This window comes from Eschrichtius robustus, chromosome 3, assembly GCF_028021215.1.
Source record: "Eschrichtius robustus isolate mEscRob2 chromosome 3, mEscRob2.pri, whole genome shotgun sequence".
Lineage (NCBI taxonomy): Eukaryota > Metazoa > Chordata > Mammalia > Artiodactyla > Eschrichtiidae > Eschrichtius > Eschrichtius robustus.
This window is the reverse complement of record NC_090826.1, coordinates 146,109,889-146,126,214: the sequence shown is the minus strand read 5'-3', so window position 1 is coordinate 146,126,214 and position 16,326 is coordinate 146,109,889. Positions and strand designations below refer to the sequence as shown.

General features: G+C 38.7%; 1 protein-coding gene across 1 annotated transcript in view; it reads left to right on the top strand.

The window, feature by feature from the left end:
* KCNK2 (potassium two pore domain channel subfamily K member 2) overlaps positions 1–15,686 on the top strand; it is a 139,643-nt gene extending 123,957 nt beyond the window's left edge. The window contains exon 7 of the mRNA XM_068538420.1: positions 15,369–15,686. Within this exon, the coding sequence (XP_068394521.1) occupies positions 15,369–15,686 (318 nt within the window). The remainder of the gene's footprint in view (positions 1–15,368) is intronic.
* Positions 15,687–16,326: the final 640 nt, after the last annotated feature.

Sequence of the window (16,326 nt, the reverse complement as noted above, 5' to 3'; positions counted from 1 at the left end):
AATGCTAATGCACCAGAATATGCTGACAGCAATGGAACGAGGGAGCCCCGGTCCTCCTGCCCATCGTGGAGATCGTGTTCTTCCCTCAGCATTCCTCTAGAGAACAGGGACCAAGTGAAGGCACTAGGGTCATTCCATACAGTAAATGTTAGTAGCAGTTTAATAAAAATAAATGAAACTAGAATTGCATTTCTTTTCTCTGCATTCCCAGGAGTTTTTTGTCAACATATGTAGTGCATGCACAGAAATTAAAACCCAAATCTGATAGTTATTCTCTGCTGCCCATTCTTCATTTGCCTCCCATTGCTCTGAGAATAAAGTTTAAAATCTTTTAATTACCATGATTTCTGTATTCATGCATAATTTGGACCCTGCCTACCTCTCAAACTCATCTTGTGGATTCACTAGAATCATGCTACATGGGCCTTCTTTCAGGTCCCTGATTGCACCAAGCTCTTTTTCACACCGGTCCCTTCCCTTCCCATGCTCTATGCCCTGGCCTTGAATGATCTTCTCCATACCCATCACCTTGCTGACCACAGAGATCCTTCGGATCTCAGGTCAAATGTCACATCTCTCCAGACATCCCATCTGACCCCTTCAATCTAAATTATTCCTCCTCCTTATATGCGCTCATCGCATATCTTACTTCGGCTTAACTGCACTTAATCATGATTTGTAATTATGTGTTTATTCATGAAATTATTTGTCTGTCTCACTCAGGAAGCACCAAGAGGGCAGTAGCTTTTCTCCCAACCCATTCCAATGGGCTTTTATTTCATGACACTCCTTGTTTGAAATTTATGGCATTCTCCATAATACTCTTTACCATCCTCTTCTCTGTTATCTACCCACCTCCTTGTGACACCCTAAAATTCATTTGGCTTCTAGGACGTTTATTCAACAAAGATTTATAAGTGTCAACAGTGTGCCTGTACTGTGCTAGGCAGTTGAGATAAAACAGTACACACCATGAAACTTAGAAATATATTGCTTTGAATGGTCTTCCACTTTTAAAAAGGAAGACTCCACTTATAAACATCAGTGTTGCATTCACTTAATATAGCAGGAGTCCATGACCTTTACTGGGTCTCATCCTCTTTGAGTTTGTTAAGAGCTCTGATCCCCTTTCACAGTGAAAAATGCACAAATCCTAACAGTGTATATACAGTTTTAAGAGGTTCATGTAGCCCCTGAAGCTCACAGTTGGATGACACTTCTTAAATCAGTCATCTTCTTGGGAATCAAAATACTTACATTCTCTTCCTAAAACTCTGGGATAGAGAAAGACAAAAAGGTGAAATGGAGACTAAAGAAGTGTGCCACAACTTCTGTCTCTGGAGGAAGGGAAGGGAGTGGATTATAGGAGAAAACCTTTTCTCGTTGCTGCCTGATACCATAGTTACAAAACACTGGTCCAGAACAGCGGTCTCCACAATTGTGTGTGTGAATTCCCTGAAAGTATCTTGAAAAGTGAGGTCTGTCCATGCCTATTTTTAAGTTAAAATCTAAAATATTCCATTTTAGGTTAAATAATCGCAAAGGACATAATTATCAGTGAACAGAAACACTTGACACTTAACTACGACTATTATATATCTTTTTAAATGTGCCAGTGAAATAGGAATATCACAGTGATTGATACCCACCATAAATCTAAATAACACATGAAAAACTTCTCCTCATTGCATCCTCTTAGATGGTACACAATTACATAAAGTAGTGGTTGCCCGGCTTCTCCACTACAAAGTTACTCTTTTTGCTACATAATTAATATATATATTGTAGGGAGGTATTGTGAGAGTTTATGATTGTCTCTTTCATCATCAAACTCTCATTTATTTATTTATCTATCTATCTATCTATCTATCTATCTATCTATCTATCTATCTATCTATCTATGGCTGTGTTGGGTCTTTGTTTCTGTGCGAGGGCTTTTCTCTAGTTGCGGCAAGCGGGGGCCACTCTTCATCGCGGTGCGCGGGCCTCTTGCTGTCGCGGCCTCTCTTGTTGCGGAGCACAGGCTCCAGACGTGCAGGCTCAGTAATTGTGGCTCACGGGCCTAGTTGCTCCGCGGCATGTGGGATCTTCCCAGACCAGGGCTCGAACCCGTGTTCCCTGCATTGGCAGGCAGATTCTCAACCAGTGCGCCACCAGGGAAGCCCAAAAAGTGTATAATTTATTTTGCTTCATGAATTTTAATACCCCCATCCTTACAACACAGTAAACTGTTGTATAAGTTGGATAAGCTCCATAATACGGATTGTTAAAGTGACCCCAGACCAAGGGGAGAATTTCAAAGGTGCTCAGTGACACAAAGCCAATATGTCACTACAATGACAAAAATTAAGAAGCTGAGTTTACTCTACAAGTGAATGTCTGATTTTGCAGCCCCACCTCATTATTAGTGTAGTTAATATTATATATTATCCTTTTGTAATTTTAGATGAAAGATATTTAAAATCATGGTATTGATATTATCTTTCTTGACATTGTTTTTATTGACACTATTGTACTTAATCTTTACACAGTTATGTTAATATGTGTGGTATTAAGAAGTGAAGAAATTGCTAACTAAAAAAAGTAGTTTAGGTTAAGGAGACCTTATGAATATTACATATACTTTCCTGAAAATCAGAGAAAAACATCATGTACTGTTCTGTCAAGATAATGTGACACTTTGTAATCCTTTTAGTTGTTTTTTTTTTTTAACCTGGTCGGTAAAGAGAATAATTTGAATTGTTCTTTTAATAGTACAGTTCAACAATACAACGAAATGGCAATACTTCAGAAAATGAATTAATGATAATTGTCAGAAATTACAGTCTAGGCAACCTCTGAAATTGGAATGCAAAGTAGGCTTCAAATTATTTTCACAAATTTAACCAGAGGGATGATTTCAACTAAGCTACCTGCTTTTTTTTTTTTTTTCTCCTGCTACCTGCTTTTAATATTTAACTTTCCTCAAGTCATTAAGGTAGATAAGCATCTGAGTACTGAGAAGAGTGAATTAAAATACCACTGTCAAAAGGGACAGGAAAAAGCAGGGGTCAAAGACAAGAACCTCAGTAGTCCTATGCCTGGTGAAGAAAGTTACTTAATGGCCATTAAATCCTAAATGTTCAGCTTTGCTTTAGATCCTTGGGGAAATGTTCTCTATCCATGTTACTCTGCCCACACTGGAAACAATGATTAGATCGGCACGTAAACAGAATATTTACTTTAAAGAAAAGTTGAGGCTCTTCTGAGTATTATCCAGTACTTGAGTTGGCTGTTGGTAATTGTGAAAACTTTACAAAAAGCTTACAGTGTTTCAGGTAAAAATTCCTCATCCCATTATGACTCCATGAAAGGGACTGGCTTACCTGTAAGGAGTGATTATTATCTATAGTTAATTGAGTGAACAAGAGAAGAAAAAATAAAGCCTATTAGAATAGAAAATATGGGTAAGGCAGGGTAAGATCTGTAGGGAAAAATCACTAGAAAAGACCGTAGCTCTGCAAAAAAATGGCCTTGTACATGAAGTAAGAATGGGGAGGGAGTGATTCAAGGAAAATGATTGGTGGGAGGGGCTTTGAGAGGAAGAAAATCCAAATTGTCATCTTACCATGGAGGACCAGCAGAGTTGCTGTTGCCAGATTTCCAAATTATACCACAAATTTCCACTCTGAAGTAGCTTCCTGCAAATAATTGCTGAGATATTCATCTTTGGAAATGGACAATTAAGATATTAGCAAATTTTTATTATTATTTATCTATTAATGATCAAAACCCAAAACTATAAACAGTATTGTAGAATTTCAAAGCTAATAAGTAGTTAGGGAAAGTGGGGTAGTCATGATCTTGGGTGGAAAGCTGAAGCAGAAAATACAGAGTTTTCCGATTTAATGGAAGTGTACAGAGGGCTAAAGACTTGTTCAAGAGGACAAGGTTTTGGGTGGTTCTGAAGGTCATAGTGAACTAGAGAGTTAATGTAAGTGAACAAATAATTTGGGTTAGAATTGTTCTAAATTTGAGGAATTTCACAGGCTCATCTAGATAAATGAAGCAACAGATCTAAAATAAAATAATGAAATAATGTTCAGCCTCTTGGTGATTGTTGAATTTTATAGAAAACAGGACTCATGGGATAGCATGGCTTAAAATTGTAGAGCCTTTTTTACATTAGCTAATATTCGACCATGATATTTCAGGTAACCCCAGCTGGTGGGGAGACGGTGCCTTTTGCATGTGGAGAGAACGATTTTAGATGACATGCGTCTGGATTCTGTTCTCTTACCAAGAGTCAGAGGAGGATTAAGACTTCCTGTCACAGAAGCATGACTCAGAAACAGATCAGAGGGAAAAAAGAAAGTATAAGGAAGTACTGCTCCTCACAAATCAGCTTTACTCTCTTGGAAAAACATGTCGCTGACATTTTGTAGAGTTGTTTGGAGGAAAATAATCTTAGAAATGCAGTTGATAAAGACCAAGCATTTAGAAGACCTGCAATTTAAAATATACTTTTCAAACTGAGAACGCTGAAAATTCTCTTAAGTTCATGTTGTATTGGATTGGCCAAAAAATTCATTCGGGTTTTTCCGGAACATGAAAAACCCGAATGAACTTTTTGGCTAACCCAATACTTTCCGTTACTAAGAATGACTACTCCAATGAAGACTGACCAAGCGTAAAGACAAGGATACTTTCAGAAGTGGAATCATTAACAAATATGAAAAACAGGGCAGAGAATTATCCTTCATCACACCGCAGTGTATAGTAAGGTATAAAAAATTATACTTTAGTAAACAGAGTTATGGTTCAGAAATATTGACTCAAACAGTCTCAATCATTTTTTATTTTCTTTATAACATTAAAAATTAGACTCCTTCAAGATATTTTTTACTTTGATATTTAAATAATATTTAGAAAGGTTCCCGCTGGCAATTGCTGTCCAATTTTGACATGTGTGTTTATCAAATAAATAGCAATCCTGAGAGATCTCTGCCCTCACAAAGTTTATTCAAGGCTGGTATGCTATATGCTGAACCTATGCAGGCAATGTTATAACATCAGTAAGGGGAGAGTTAAAAGGAAAAAAACTAAAAATTTCTGCACATCCAGAAAGTTAGCACTAAGCTCAAGGTCTGGTACATGGTAAATATTCAGTAGGTGATTGTTGAAATCCACAGTTTCCATAATTTTACCTTTAATATCCTTGCCTATATATATTCATAATTTTATATAGTTGTAATCAGAATAAAGACAACTTTGTTTTCTCTTTCACTTAACAAAATCATAATAGTAGAGTTGACTGACTTCACATAAACACTGACTTCTTAAATGACATTTATTTATCTCAATATTGTGCTATTCAAAATATGGTTCAGAAAATATCTTCTTTCATACTGACTTTTTCCTTTGCTAGAAATTCTTGCCCAGGTTAAATTTCTTATCTTTTTTCATTGTTTAACATCTTTATTAGAGTATAAATGCTTTACAGCGGTGTGTCAGTTTCTGCTCTACAACAAAGCGAATCAGCCATACATACACACACGTCCCCATATCTCCTCCCTCCCACATCTCCCTCCCTCCCACCCTCCCCATCCCACCCCTCCAGGCGGTCACAAAGCACCGAGCTGATCTCCCTGTGCTATGCGGCTGCTTCCCACTAGCTATCTATTTTACGTTTGGTAGTGTATATATGTCCATGCCACTCTCTCACTTTGTCCCAGCTTACTCTTCCCCCTCCCCATATCCTCAAGTCCATTCTCTAGTAGGTTTGCATCTTTATTCCTGTCTTGCCCCTAGGTTCCTCTGACCATTTTCTTTTCTTTTTTTTTTTTAGATTCCATATATGTGTGTTAGCATACGGTATTTGTTTTTCTCTTTCTGACTTACTTCACTCTGTATGACAGTCTCTAGGTCCATCCACCTCACTACAAATAACTCAGTTTTGTTCCTTTTTATGGCTGAGTAATATTCCATTGTATGTATGTGCCACATCTTCTTTATCCATTTATCTGTTGATGGACACTTAGGTTCCTTCCATGTCCTGGCTATTGTAAATAGAGCTGCAATGAACATATTGCTACATGACTCTTTTTGAATTATGATTTTCTCAGGGTATATGCCCAGTAGTGGGATTGCTGGGTCGTATGGTAGTTCTATCTTTAGTGTTTTAAGGACCCTTCATACTGTTTTCCATAGTGGCTGTATCAATTTACATTCCCACCAACAGTGCAAGGGTTCCCTTTTCTCCACACCCTCTCCAGCATTTATTGTTTGTAGATTTTTTGATGATGGCCATTCTGACCGGTGTGAGATGATATCTCATTGTAGTTTTGATTTGCATTTCTCTAATGATTAATGATGTTGAGCATTCTTTCATGTGTTTGTTGGCAATCTGTATATCTTCTTTGGTGAAATGTGTATTTAGGTCTTCTGCCCATTTTTGGATTGGGTTGTTTGTTTTTTTGATATTGAGCTGCATGAGTTGCTTGTATGTTTTGGAGATTAATCCTTTGTCAGTTGCTTCATTTGAAAATATTTTCTCCCATCCTGAGGTTTGTCTTTTCGTCTTGTTTATGGTTACATTTGCTGTGCAAAAGCTTTTAAGTTTCATTAGGTCCCATTTGTTTATTTTTGTTTTTATTTCCATTTCTCTAGGAGGTGGGTCAAAAAGGATCTTGCTGTGATTTATGTCATAGTGTTTTGCCTATGTTTTCCTCTAAGAGTTTGATGGTGTCTGGCCTTACATTTAGGTCCTTAATCCATTTTGAGTTTATTTTTGTGTATGGTGTCAGGGAGTGTTCTAATTTCATACTTTTACATGTACCTGTCCAGTTTTCCCAGCACCACTTATTGAAGAGACTGTCTTTTCACCACTGTATATTCTTGCCTCCTTTATCAAAGATTAGGTGACCATAGGTGTGTGTGTTTATCTCTGGGCATTTTATCCTGTTCCATTGATCTATCTTTCTGTTTTTGTGGCAGTACCATACTGTCTTGATTACTGTAGCTTTGTAATATAGTCTGAATTCAGGGAGCCTGATTCCTCCAGCTTTGTTTTTCTGTCTCAAAATTGCTTTGGCTCTTCGGGGTTTTTTGTGTTTCCGTACAAATTGTGAATTTTTTTGTTCTAGTTATGTGAAAAATGACAGTGGTAGTTTGATAGGGATTGCATTGAATCTGTAGATTGCTTTGGGTAGAAGACTCATTTCCACAATGTTGATTCTTCCAATCCAAGAACATGGTATATCTCTCCATCTGTTTGTATCATCTTTAATTTCTTTCATCAGTGTCTTATATTTTTCTGCATACAGGTCCTTTGTCTCCTTAGGTAGGTTTTTTCCCAGATATTTTATTCTTTTTGTTGCAATGGTAAATGGGAGTGTTTTCTTAATTTCTCTTTCAGATTTTTCATCATTAGTGTATAGGAATGCAAGAGATTTCTGTGCATTAATTTTGGTTCCTGCTACTTTACCAAATTCATTGATTAGCTCTAGGAGTTTTCTGATAGCATCTTTTGGATTCTCTATGTATAGTATCATGTCATCTGCAAACAGTAACAGCTTTACTTCTTCTTTTCTGATTTGGATTCCTTTTATTTCTTTTTCTTCTCTGATTGCTGTGGCTAAAACTTCCAAAACTATGTTGAATAATAGTGGTGAGAGTGGGCAACCTTGTCTTGTTCCAGATCTTAGTGGAAATGGTTTCAGTCTTTCACCATTGAGAATGATGTTGGCTGTGGGTTTGTCATATATGGCCTTTATTATGTTGAGGTAAGTTCCCTCTATGCCTACTTTCTGGAGGGTTTTTATCATAAATGGGTGTTGAATTTTTTTGAAAGCTTTCTCTGCATCTATAGAGATGATCATATGGTTTTTCTCCTTCAATTTGTTAATATGGTGTATCACATTGATTGATTTGCGTATATTCAAGAATCCTTGCATTCTTGGGATAAACCCCACTTGATCATAGTGTATGATCCTTTTAATGTGCTGTTGGATTCTGTTTGCTAATGTTTTGTTGAGGATTTTTGCATCTATGTTCGTCAGTGATATTGGCCTGTAGTTTTCTTTCTTTGTGACATCTTTGCCTGGATTTGGTTTCAGAGTGATGATGGCCTTGTTCAATGAGTTTGGGAGTGTTCCTCCCTTTGGTATATTTTGGAAGAGTTTGAGAAGGATAGGTGTTAGTTCTTCTCTAAATGTTTGATAGAATTCGCCTGTGAAGCCATCTGGTCCTGGGCTTTTGTTTGTTGGAAGATTTTTAATCACAGTCTCAATTTCAGTGCTTGTGATTGGTCTGTTTATATTTTCTATTTCTTCCTGGTTTGGTCTCGGAAGGTTTTACTTTTCTAAGAATTTGTCCATTTCTTCCAGGTTGTCCATTTTACTGGCATACAGTTGCTTGTAGTAATCTCTCGTGATCCTTTGTATTTCTGCAGTGTCAGTTGTTACTTCTCCTTTTTCATTTCTAATTCTATTGATTTGAGTCTTCTCCCTTTTTTTCTTGATTAGTCTGGCTAATGGTTTATCAATTTTGTTTGTTTTCTCAAAGAACCAGCTTTTAGTTTTATTGATCTTTGCTATTGTTTCCTTCATTTCTTTTTCATTTATTTCTGATCTGATCTTTATGATTTCTTTCCTTCTGCTAACTTTGGGGTTTTTTTGTTCTTCTTTCTCTAATTGCTTTAGGTGTAAGGTTAGGTTGTTTATTTGAGATGTTTCTTGTTTTTTAAGGTAGGCTTGTATAGCTATAAACTTCCCTCTTAGAACTGCTTTTGCTGCATCCCATAGATTTTGGGTCCTTGTGTTTTCATTGTCATTTGTTTCTAGGTATTTTTTGATTTCCTCTTTGATTTCTTCAGTCATCTCTTCATTATTAAGTAGTGTGTTGTTTAGCCTCCATGTGTTTGTATTTCTTACAGATTTTTTCCTGTAATCGATATCTAGTTTCAGCGTTGTGGTTGGAAATGATACTTGATACGATTTAAATTTTCTTAAATTTACCAAGGCTTGATATGTGACCCAAGATGTGATCTATCCTGGAGAATGTTCCATGAGCACTTGAGAAGAATGTGTATTCGGTTGTTTTGGGATGGAATGTCCTATAAATATCAATTAAGTCCATCTTGTTTAATGTATCATTTAAAGCTTGTGTTTCCTTATTTATTTTCATTTTGGATGATCTGTCCATTGGTGAAAGTGGGGTGTTATAGTCCCCTATTCTGTTACTGTCAATTTCCCCTTTTATGGCTGTTAGTATTTGCCTTATGTATTGAGGTGCTCCTATGTTGGGTGCATAAATATTTACAATTGTTATATCTTCTTCTTGGATTGATCCCTTGATCATTATGTAGTATCCTTCTTTGGCTCTTGTTATAGTCTTTGTTTTAAAGTCTATTTTGTCTGATATGAGAATTGCTACCCCAGCTTTCTTTTGATTTCCATTTGCATGGAATATCTTTTTCCATCCGCTCACTTTCAGTCTGTATGTGTCCCTAGGTGGGAAGTGGGTCTCTTGTAGACAGCATATATATGGGTCTTGTTTTTGTATCCATTCAGCCAGTCTGTGTCTTTTGGTTGGAGCATTTAATCTATTTACATTTAAGGTAGTAATCGATATGTATGTTCCTATTACCATTTTCGTAATTGTTTTGGGTTTGTTATGGTAGGTCTTTTCCTTCTCTTGTGTTTCCTGCCTAGAGAAGTTCCTTTAGCATTTGTTGTAAGCTGGTTTGTTGGTGCTGAATTCTCTTAGCTTTTGCTTGTCTATAAAGATTTTAATTTCTCTGTCGAATCTGAATGAGATCCTTGCTGGGTAGAGTAATCTTGGTTGTAGGTTTTTCCCTTTCATCCCTTTAAATATGTCCTGCCACTCCCTTTTGGCTTGCAGAGTTTCTGCTGAAAGATCAGCTGTTAACCTTATGGGAATTCCCTTGTATGTAATTATTTTCTTTTCCCTTGCTGCTTTTAATATTTTTTCTTTGTATTTAATTTTTGATAGTTTGATTAATATGTGTCTTGGCGTGTTTCTCCTTGGATTTATCCTGTATGGGACTCTCTGCGCTTCCTGGGCTTGATTATCTCCTTTCCCGTATTAGGGAAGTTTTCAACTATAATCTCTTCAAATATCTTCTCAGTCCCTTTCTTTTTCTCTTCTTCTTCTGGGACCCCTATAATTCGAATGTTGGTTCGTTTAATATTGTCCCAGAGGTCTCTGAGACTGTCCTCAATTCTTTTCATTCTTTTTTCTTTACTCTGCTCTGCAGTCGTCATTTCCACTATTTTATCTTCCAGGTCACTTATCCGTTCTTCTGCCTCAGTTATTCTGCTATTGATCCCTTCTAGAGAATTTTTAATTTCATTTATTGTGTTGTTCATCTCTGTTTGTTTGCTCTTTAGTTCTTCTAGGTCCTTGTTAAATGTTTCTTGTATTTTCTCCATTCTATGTCGAAGATTTTGGATCATCTTTACTCTCATTACTCTGAATTCTTTTTCAGGTGGACTGCCTATTTCCTCTTCACTTGTTTTGGTCTGATGGGTTTTTACCTTGCTCCTTCATCTGTTGTGTTTTTCTCTGTCTTCTTATTTTGATTAACTTACTGTGTTTGGGGTCTCTTTTTCGCGGGCTGCAGGTTCGTAGTTCCCGTTCTTTTTGGTGTCTGCCCTCAGTGCCTAAGGTTGGTTTAGTGGGTTGTGTAGACTTCCTGGTGGAGGGGACTGGTGCCTGTGTTCTGGTGGATGAGGCTGGATCTTTTCTTTCTGGTGGGCAGGACTGCCTCCGGTGGTGTGTTTTGGGGTGCCTGTGACCTTATTATGATTTTAGCAGCCTCTCTGCTAATGGGTGGCTTTGTGTTCCTGTCTTGCTAGTTGTTTGGCATAGGGTGTCCAGCACTGTAGCTTGCTGATTGTTGAGTGGAGCTAGGTCTTAATGGTGAGATGGAGATCTCTGGGAGAGCTTGCACCATTTGATATTATGTGGAGCTGGTAGGTCTCTGGTGGACCAGTGTCCTGAACTCGGCTCTCCCACCTCAGTGGCACAGGCCTGACACCTGGCTGGAGCACCAAGACCCTGTCAGCCACACAGCTCAAAAGAAAAGTGAGAAAAAATGAATGAAAAAATGAAAGAAAACATAAAAAAGTTATTAAAAAAATTATTAAAAGTAAAAAAAAATTAAAAAGTAATAAAAAAAAAGAAAGAAGAGAGCAACCAAACCAAAAACAAACCCACCAATGATAACCAGTGCTAAAAAGTATACTAAAAAACAAAAAAAACAAAACAAAAACGGACAGACAGAATCCTAGGACAAATGGTAAAAGCAAAGCTATACAGGCAAAATCACACAAAGAAGCATACATAAACACACTCACAAAAAGAGAAAAGGGAAAAAAAAATATATATATATATATATCTATCTATATATATAAAAGGAAGAGAGCAACCAAATCAATAAACAAATCTACCAAGGATAATAAACTCTAAATAGTAAACTAAGATAAACATAAAACCAAAACAAATTAGATACAGAAAGCAAACTCCAAAGTCTACAGTGCTCCCAAAGTCCACTGCCTCAATTTTGGGATAATTTGTTGTCTATTCAGGTATTCCAGTGATGCAGGGTACATCAAGTTGATTGTGGAGATTTAATCCTCTGCTCCTGAGTCTGCTGGGAGAAATTTCCATTTCTCTTCTTTGTTCGCACAGCTACCGGGGTTCAGCTTTGGATTTGGACCTGCCTCTGCATGTAGGTCGCGTGAGAGAGAGCATCTGTTCTTCACTCAGACAGGATGGGGTTAAAGTAACAGCTGATTAGGGGGCACTGGCTCACTCAGGCCAAGGGGGAGGGAGGGGTACAGAATGCGGGGTGAGCCTGCAGGAGCCGAGGCTGGCGTGATGTTGCAACAGCCTGAGGCACGCAGTGTGTTCTCCCGGGGAAGTTGTCTCTGGATCATGGGACCCTGGCAGTGGCAGGCTGCACAGGCTCCCGGGAGGGGAGGTGTGGATAGTGACCTGTGCTTGCACACAGGTTTCTTGGTGGCTGCAGGAGCAGCCTTAGCGTCTCATGCCCGTCTCTGGTGTCCGCGCGGATAGTTGCGGCTCATGCCCATCTCTGGAGCTCGTTTAGGCAGCGCTCTGAATCCCCTCTCCTCGCACACCCCAAAACAATGGTCTCTTGCCTCTTAGGCATGTCCATACTTTTTCTGGACTCCCTCCCGGCTAGCTGTGGCGCACTAGCCCCCTTCAGGCTGTGTTCACGCAGCCAACCCCAGTCCTCTCCCTGGGATCTGACCTCTGAAGCCCGAGCCTCAGCTCCCAGCCCCCACCTGTCCCGGCGGGTGAGCAGACAAGCCTCTCAGGCTGGTGAGTGGTGGTCAACACCAATTCTCTGTGCGGGAATCTCTCCAATTTGCCCTCTGCACCCCTGTTGCTGTGCTCTCCTCTGTGGCTCCGAAGCTCCCCCCACCACCCCCTGTCTCCGCCAGTGAAGGGGCTTCCTAGTGTGTGGAAACTTTTCCTCCTTTACAGCTCCCTCCCACTGGTGCAGGTCCTGTCCCTATTATTTTGTCTCTGTTTTTTCTTTTTTCTTTTGCCCTACCGAGGTACATGGGGAGTTTCTTGCCTTTTGGGAAGTCTGAGGTCTTGTGCCAGTGTTCAGTAGGTGTTCTGTAGGAGTTGTTCCACATGTAGATATATTTCTGATGTACTTGTGAGGAAGAAGATATCTCCACATCTTACTCCTCTGCCATCTTGAAGATCTCCTACTGTTTTACTTTAAACAGCAAATTTAACACGGCTCAGGATTATCTGTTTGTACTGTAAACTAGAAGAATTTAATAACATGTTGGACAATGATTAACTGTATTGTTCAAAACCATATTAATCAGGTTTTCTCTTTGTGTTTGTGCACCATCTTTAAGCAGGCTGCAATCTTCCATCTTTAAAATTAAATTGGAACTGGTAGAGAAACAACTGAATCTCTTAACTGTTTATGTTAAAATATTATTTCGAAACTTTCTTGATAGTATTTACTTATTAATTCAATGCAATTCATCAAGTTTCTACTCAGTGCCTTCTCTATTCCAGACACTAGATGTTTTACATACACCAATGAATGTAGTATAGACTCCGAACTCAAGAATGCTTAGTCTAATCAAAAAGACAGCTAGGTAAATAGAAAAAGAATATCAACAGTTGGAGGGTTTATTTATAAGTGCATTTGGAGTGATTTAGCATTTTTTACCACTGATTGATACTGCCTATACTTTTCTAACCAGAGAGTCCCCCCAAAGCAGAATTAAAAATTCAATAATTGCTTTTAGAGCTAAGTACAGTAGACACAGTCCCTTATGGGAACAGTAAGAATCTTCAGGCTGAATCACTATAAATTTAGCACTTCTTTCCCTGCAAGTTCCCTTTAAGTTGCCTCAGTGATTAAGGAATGCTTGATCTTGCCAGTTATGCATGCCACAAAGTTCTCATTTTTCCAGTTTGCTTTTTTCAGAACCAGAACCAGACGACAAGCAATTATTTCTTGCTAGGTCAGTACAAGTGGGAAATAAAAGACCTTTATAAAATAAAAGTAGATCATCAAATGTGTGCATGTATGTGATTATGGATGGATGAGGAAGAGTTGGTCTGCCATGTGCCACCTTCTAAGGATATTTGAACAGTTTCCATACACACACATACACTCACACAAATTTATATCCATGACCATCCGAGTGCATGTATACATCATGTTGAAGTAGATGTACATACATATGCTCTCTTATAAATCAGATTTTTAGTATAAATATTTAGAACCTGACTTTGTCCAATCAAGCTGCTATAACAAAATACCACACGCTGGGGATCTTATAAACAGCATTTATTTCTCACAGTTCTAGAGATTCAAGATCACAGTGCCAGCATGACAGAGTGAGGACTCTCTTCCTGGTTTGTAGACAGAGCCTTCTTACTGTGTCCTCACATGGTGGAAGGGGTGAGGGATCTCTCTGGAACCCCTTTTGTAAGAGTGCTGATCTCATTCATGAAGGCTTTACTTCATGACTTAAGCACCTCCCTAAGGCCCCACCTACTAATATAATCACCTTTGCAGTTAATATTTCAACATATGAATTTTCAGGAGACACCAACGTTCAGACTATAGCAGAAACCATGAGTTATATTTCGCACATCAAAATTTAAAACAAAAAGCGACAGAGGTAAAATAAAACAAAACAAAGCAGTAGTTATTTGCTTGCCAGGTTAAAAGGAGCCCATGTCACTTAAAAATTGAGTTCCGTGGAGCTCCCTAATCCGAGAGCAGAAGTGCTAGCAATAGGGAATGGGGGAGTTGTTCCACATTAGGAGATTATTCTAAGAGATATCCTAGATTATTAAATTCTAGTTGGTTAAGAAAAAGATTATAAAGTTTCCTGCGGGATGGGTCATTATTCTATTTTAGGTCACTAAAGTGCAGATATAATTTTAAAGAGGTCGAAGAAAACATTATGCAAATGCTTAGCACTTGGCAATGTCTTTTTATTCAACCTCAAACAAAGGCCACAATGATAACTATATAGTGATAGGCTCTTGCAGTTGAAGTGCATTACCCAGCCATCCTGCTAGGTGTGTGCTGTGAAGATGCCTGTTCCACAGCTGAGGAAATGGCAGCTCAGACAGGTTAACTTCACTAATTCCACAAACATTCATTGAGAAGCTATTCCTTGGACTTAATCATTCTCCAAATGGGCCTCAAAATGAACTTGCCAGGCCTTGTTTATTTGCTTTCCCTGGAATCAGAAACAAAATATTTTATTGCTTATTTAGTAAATAGAGGATTCCTAAATGACCAGTGTGGGGTTGGAGTCAAAGTTCTTGCACACACCATTTCGGCTGTCTAAAATCTCTGTTTATATCCTGAGCAAACAGCATCACTGCTATGAGAACCAACCAGGTCACCTGGGTTCACACTCCAGGCTCTTTTACTCTGTCTTGCTGCTTCTCCTATGTCTTACTGCCTTCTCTACATTCAAATACTTCTTTAAATTACAGATTAAAAAAGAAACAGAGCTTTAAAAAGTTAGAGATTGCCTTTTGATCAGAAGTTTCAATGACAGGATTTGTCTCCAAAAACAAGGGCATCTAGTACCTCTAATATAATTTGGTTAATAGAGTTTAAGCTCACAGATTCATTCTTAGAGTCATATCTATATAAAATGGAAGCTTGTTCCTCACAACTTGCCTAAGTACCTCAATTCTCAGATCTCTCATATTACAAAAGGCTACGGTCTTCTTTTTAGAACCCCCAAATACAGTGATCAGAAGATAAAGCACACAAAACATTGACTGTCCTGTTGGTGTCTCTCTGTCTTTTCTCTGCGTGCACGTTCCAGGTGGGAGAGTTCAGAGCCCATGCTGCTGAGTGGACAGCCAATGTCACGGCCGAATTCAAGGAAACCAGGAGGCGGCTGAGCGTGGAGATTTACGACAAGTTCCAGCGTGCCACCTCCATAAAGCGGAAGCTCTCCGCAGAACTGGCTGGGAACCACAACCAGGAGCTGACTCCCTGTAGGAGGACCCTGTCAGTGAACCACCTCGCCAGCGAGAGGGATGTCTTGCCTCCCTTACTGAAAACTGAAAGTATCTATTTGAATGGATTGACGCCACACTGTGCAGGCGAGGAAATTGCTGTTATTGAGAACATTAAATAGCCCTCTCTTTGAAGAGCCCTAGGCATAGCCATAGGTGAGGACTTCTATATGCTCTTTTTGACTGTTGTTGGTAGCGTTTTTTAAATTGTGCATGAGCTCCAAAAAGGAAAAAAAAAAAAAAAAATAGATACACCTATCATGGTCATCTACCATCAAGAGAATTTGAATTCTGAGCCAGCACTATCTTTTTGATGATTCTTGTTGAATGGTCCACTTTCTTTGACCAGTGGAATAAAACAAGCAATGTCTGATGCCTTTTTGTGCCCAGACTGTTTTCCTCTCTCTTTTCCAAGTGTGCCAAAAGGCCTCAGAATGAATTATAAGTGTTTCTGGTGATAATGTAGCTTTGAGGGATCAGTCCTTAACTTTTCAGGGTCTACCTAACTGAGCCTAGATTATGGACCATTTATGGATGACAACATTTCTTTTTGTAAATGGCAAGAAATTCTTATGCAGCCTTTTACCTAAGAAATTTTCTGTCAGTGCCTTATCTTACGAAGAAACAGAACCTCTCTAGCTAATGTGTGGTTTCTCCTTCCCCGCCCCACCCCTAGGCTCAACTCCGCAGTCCTTTACCCCACAACTCCTGTTTGAATACCATACCTTGCTGGAAACAGTGTGTAAAATGACCGAAGTGATG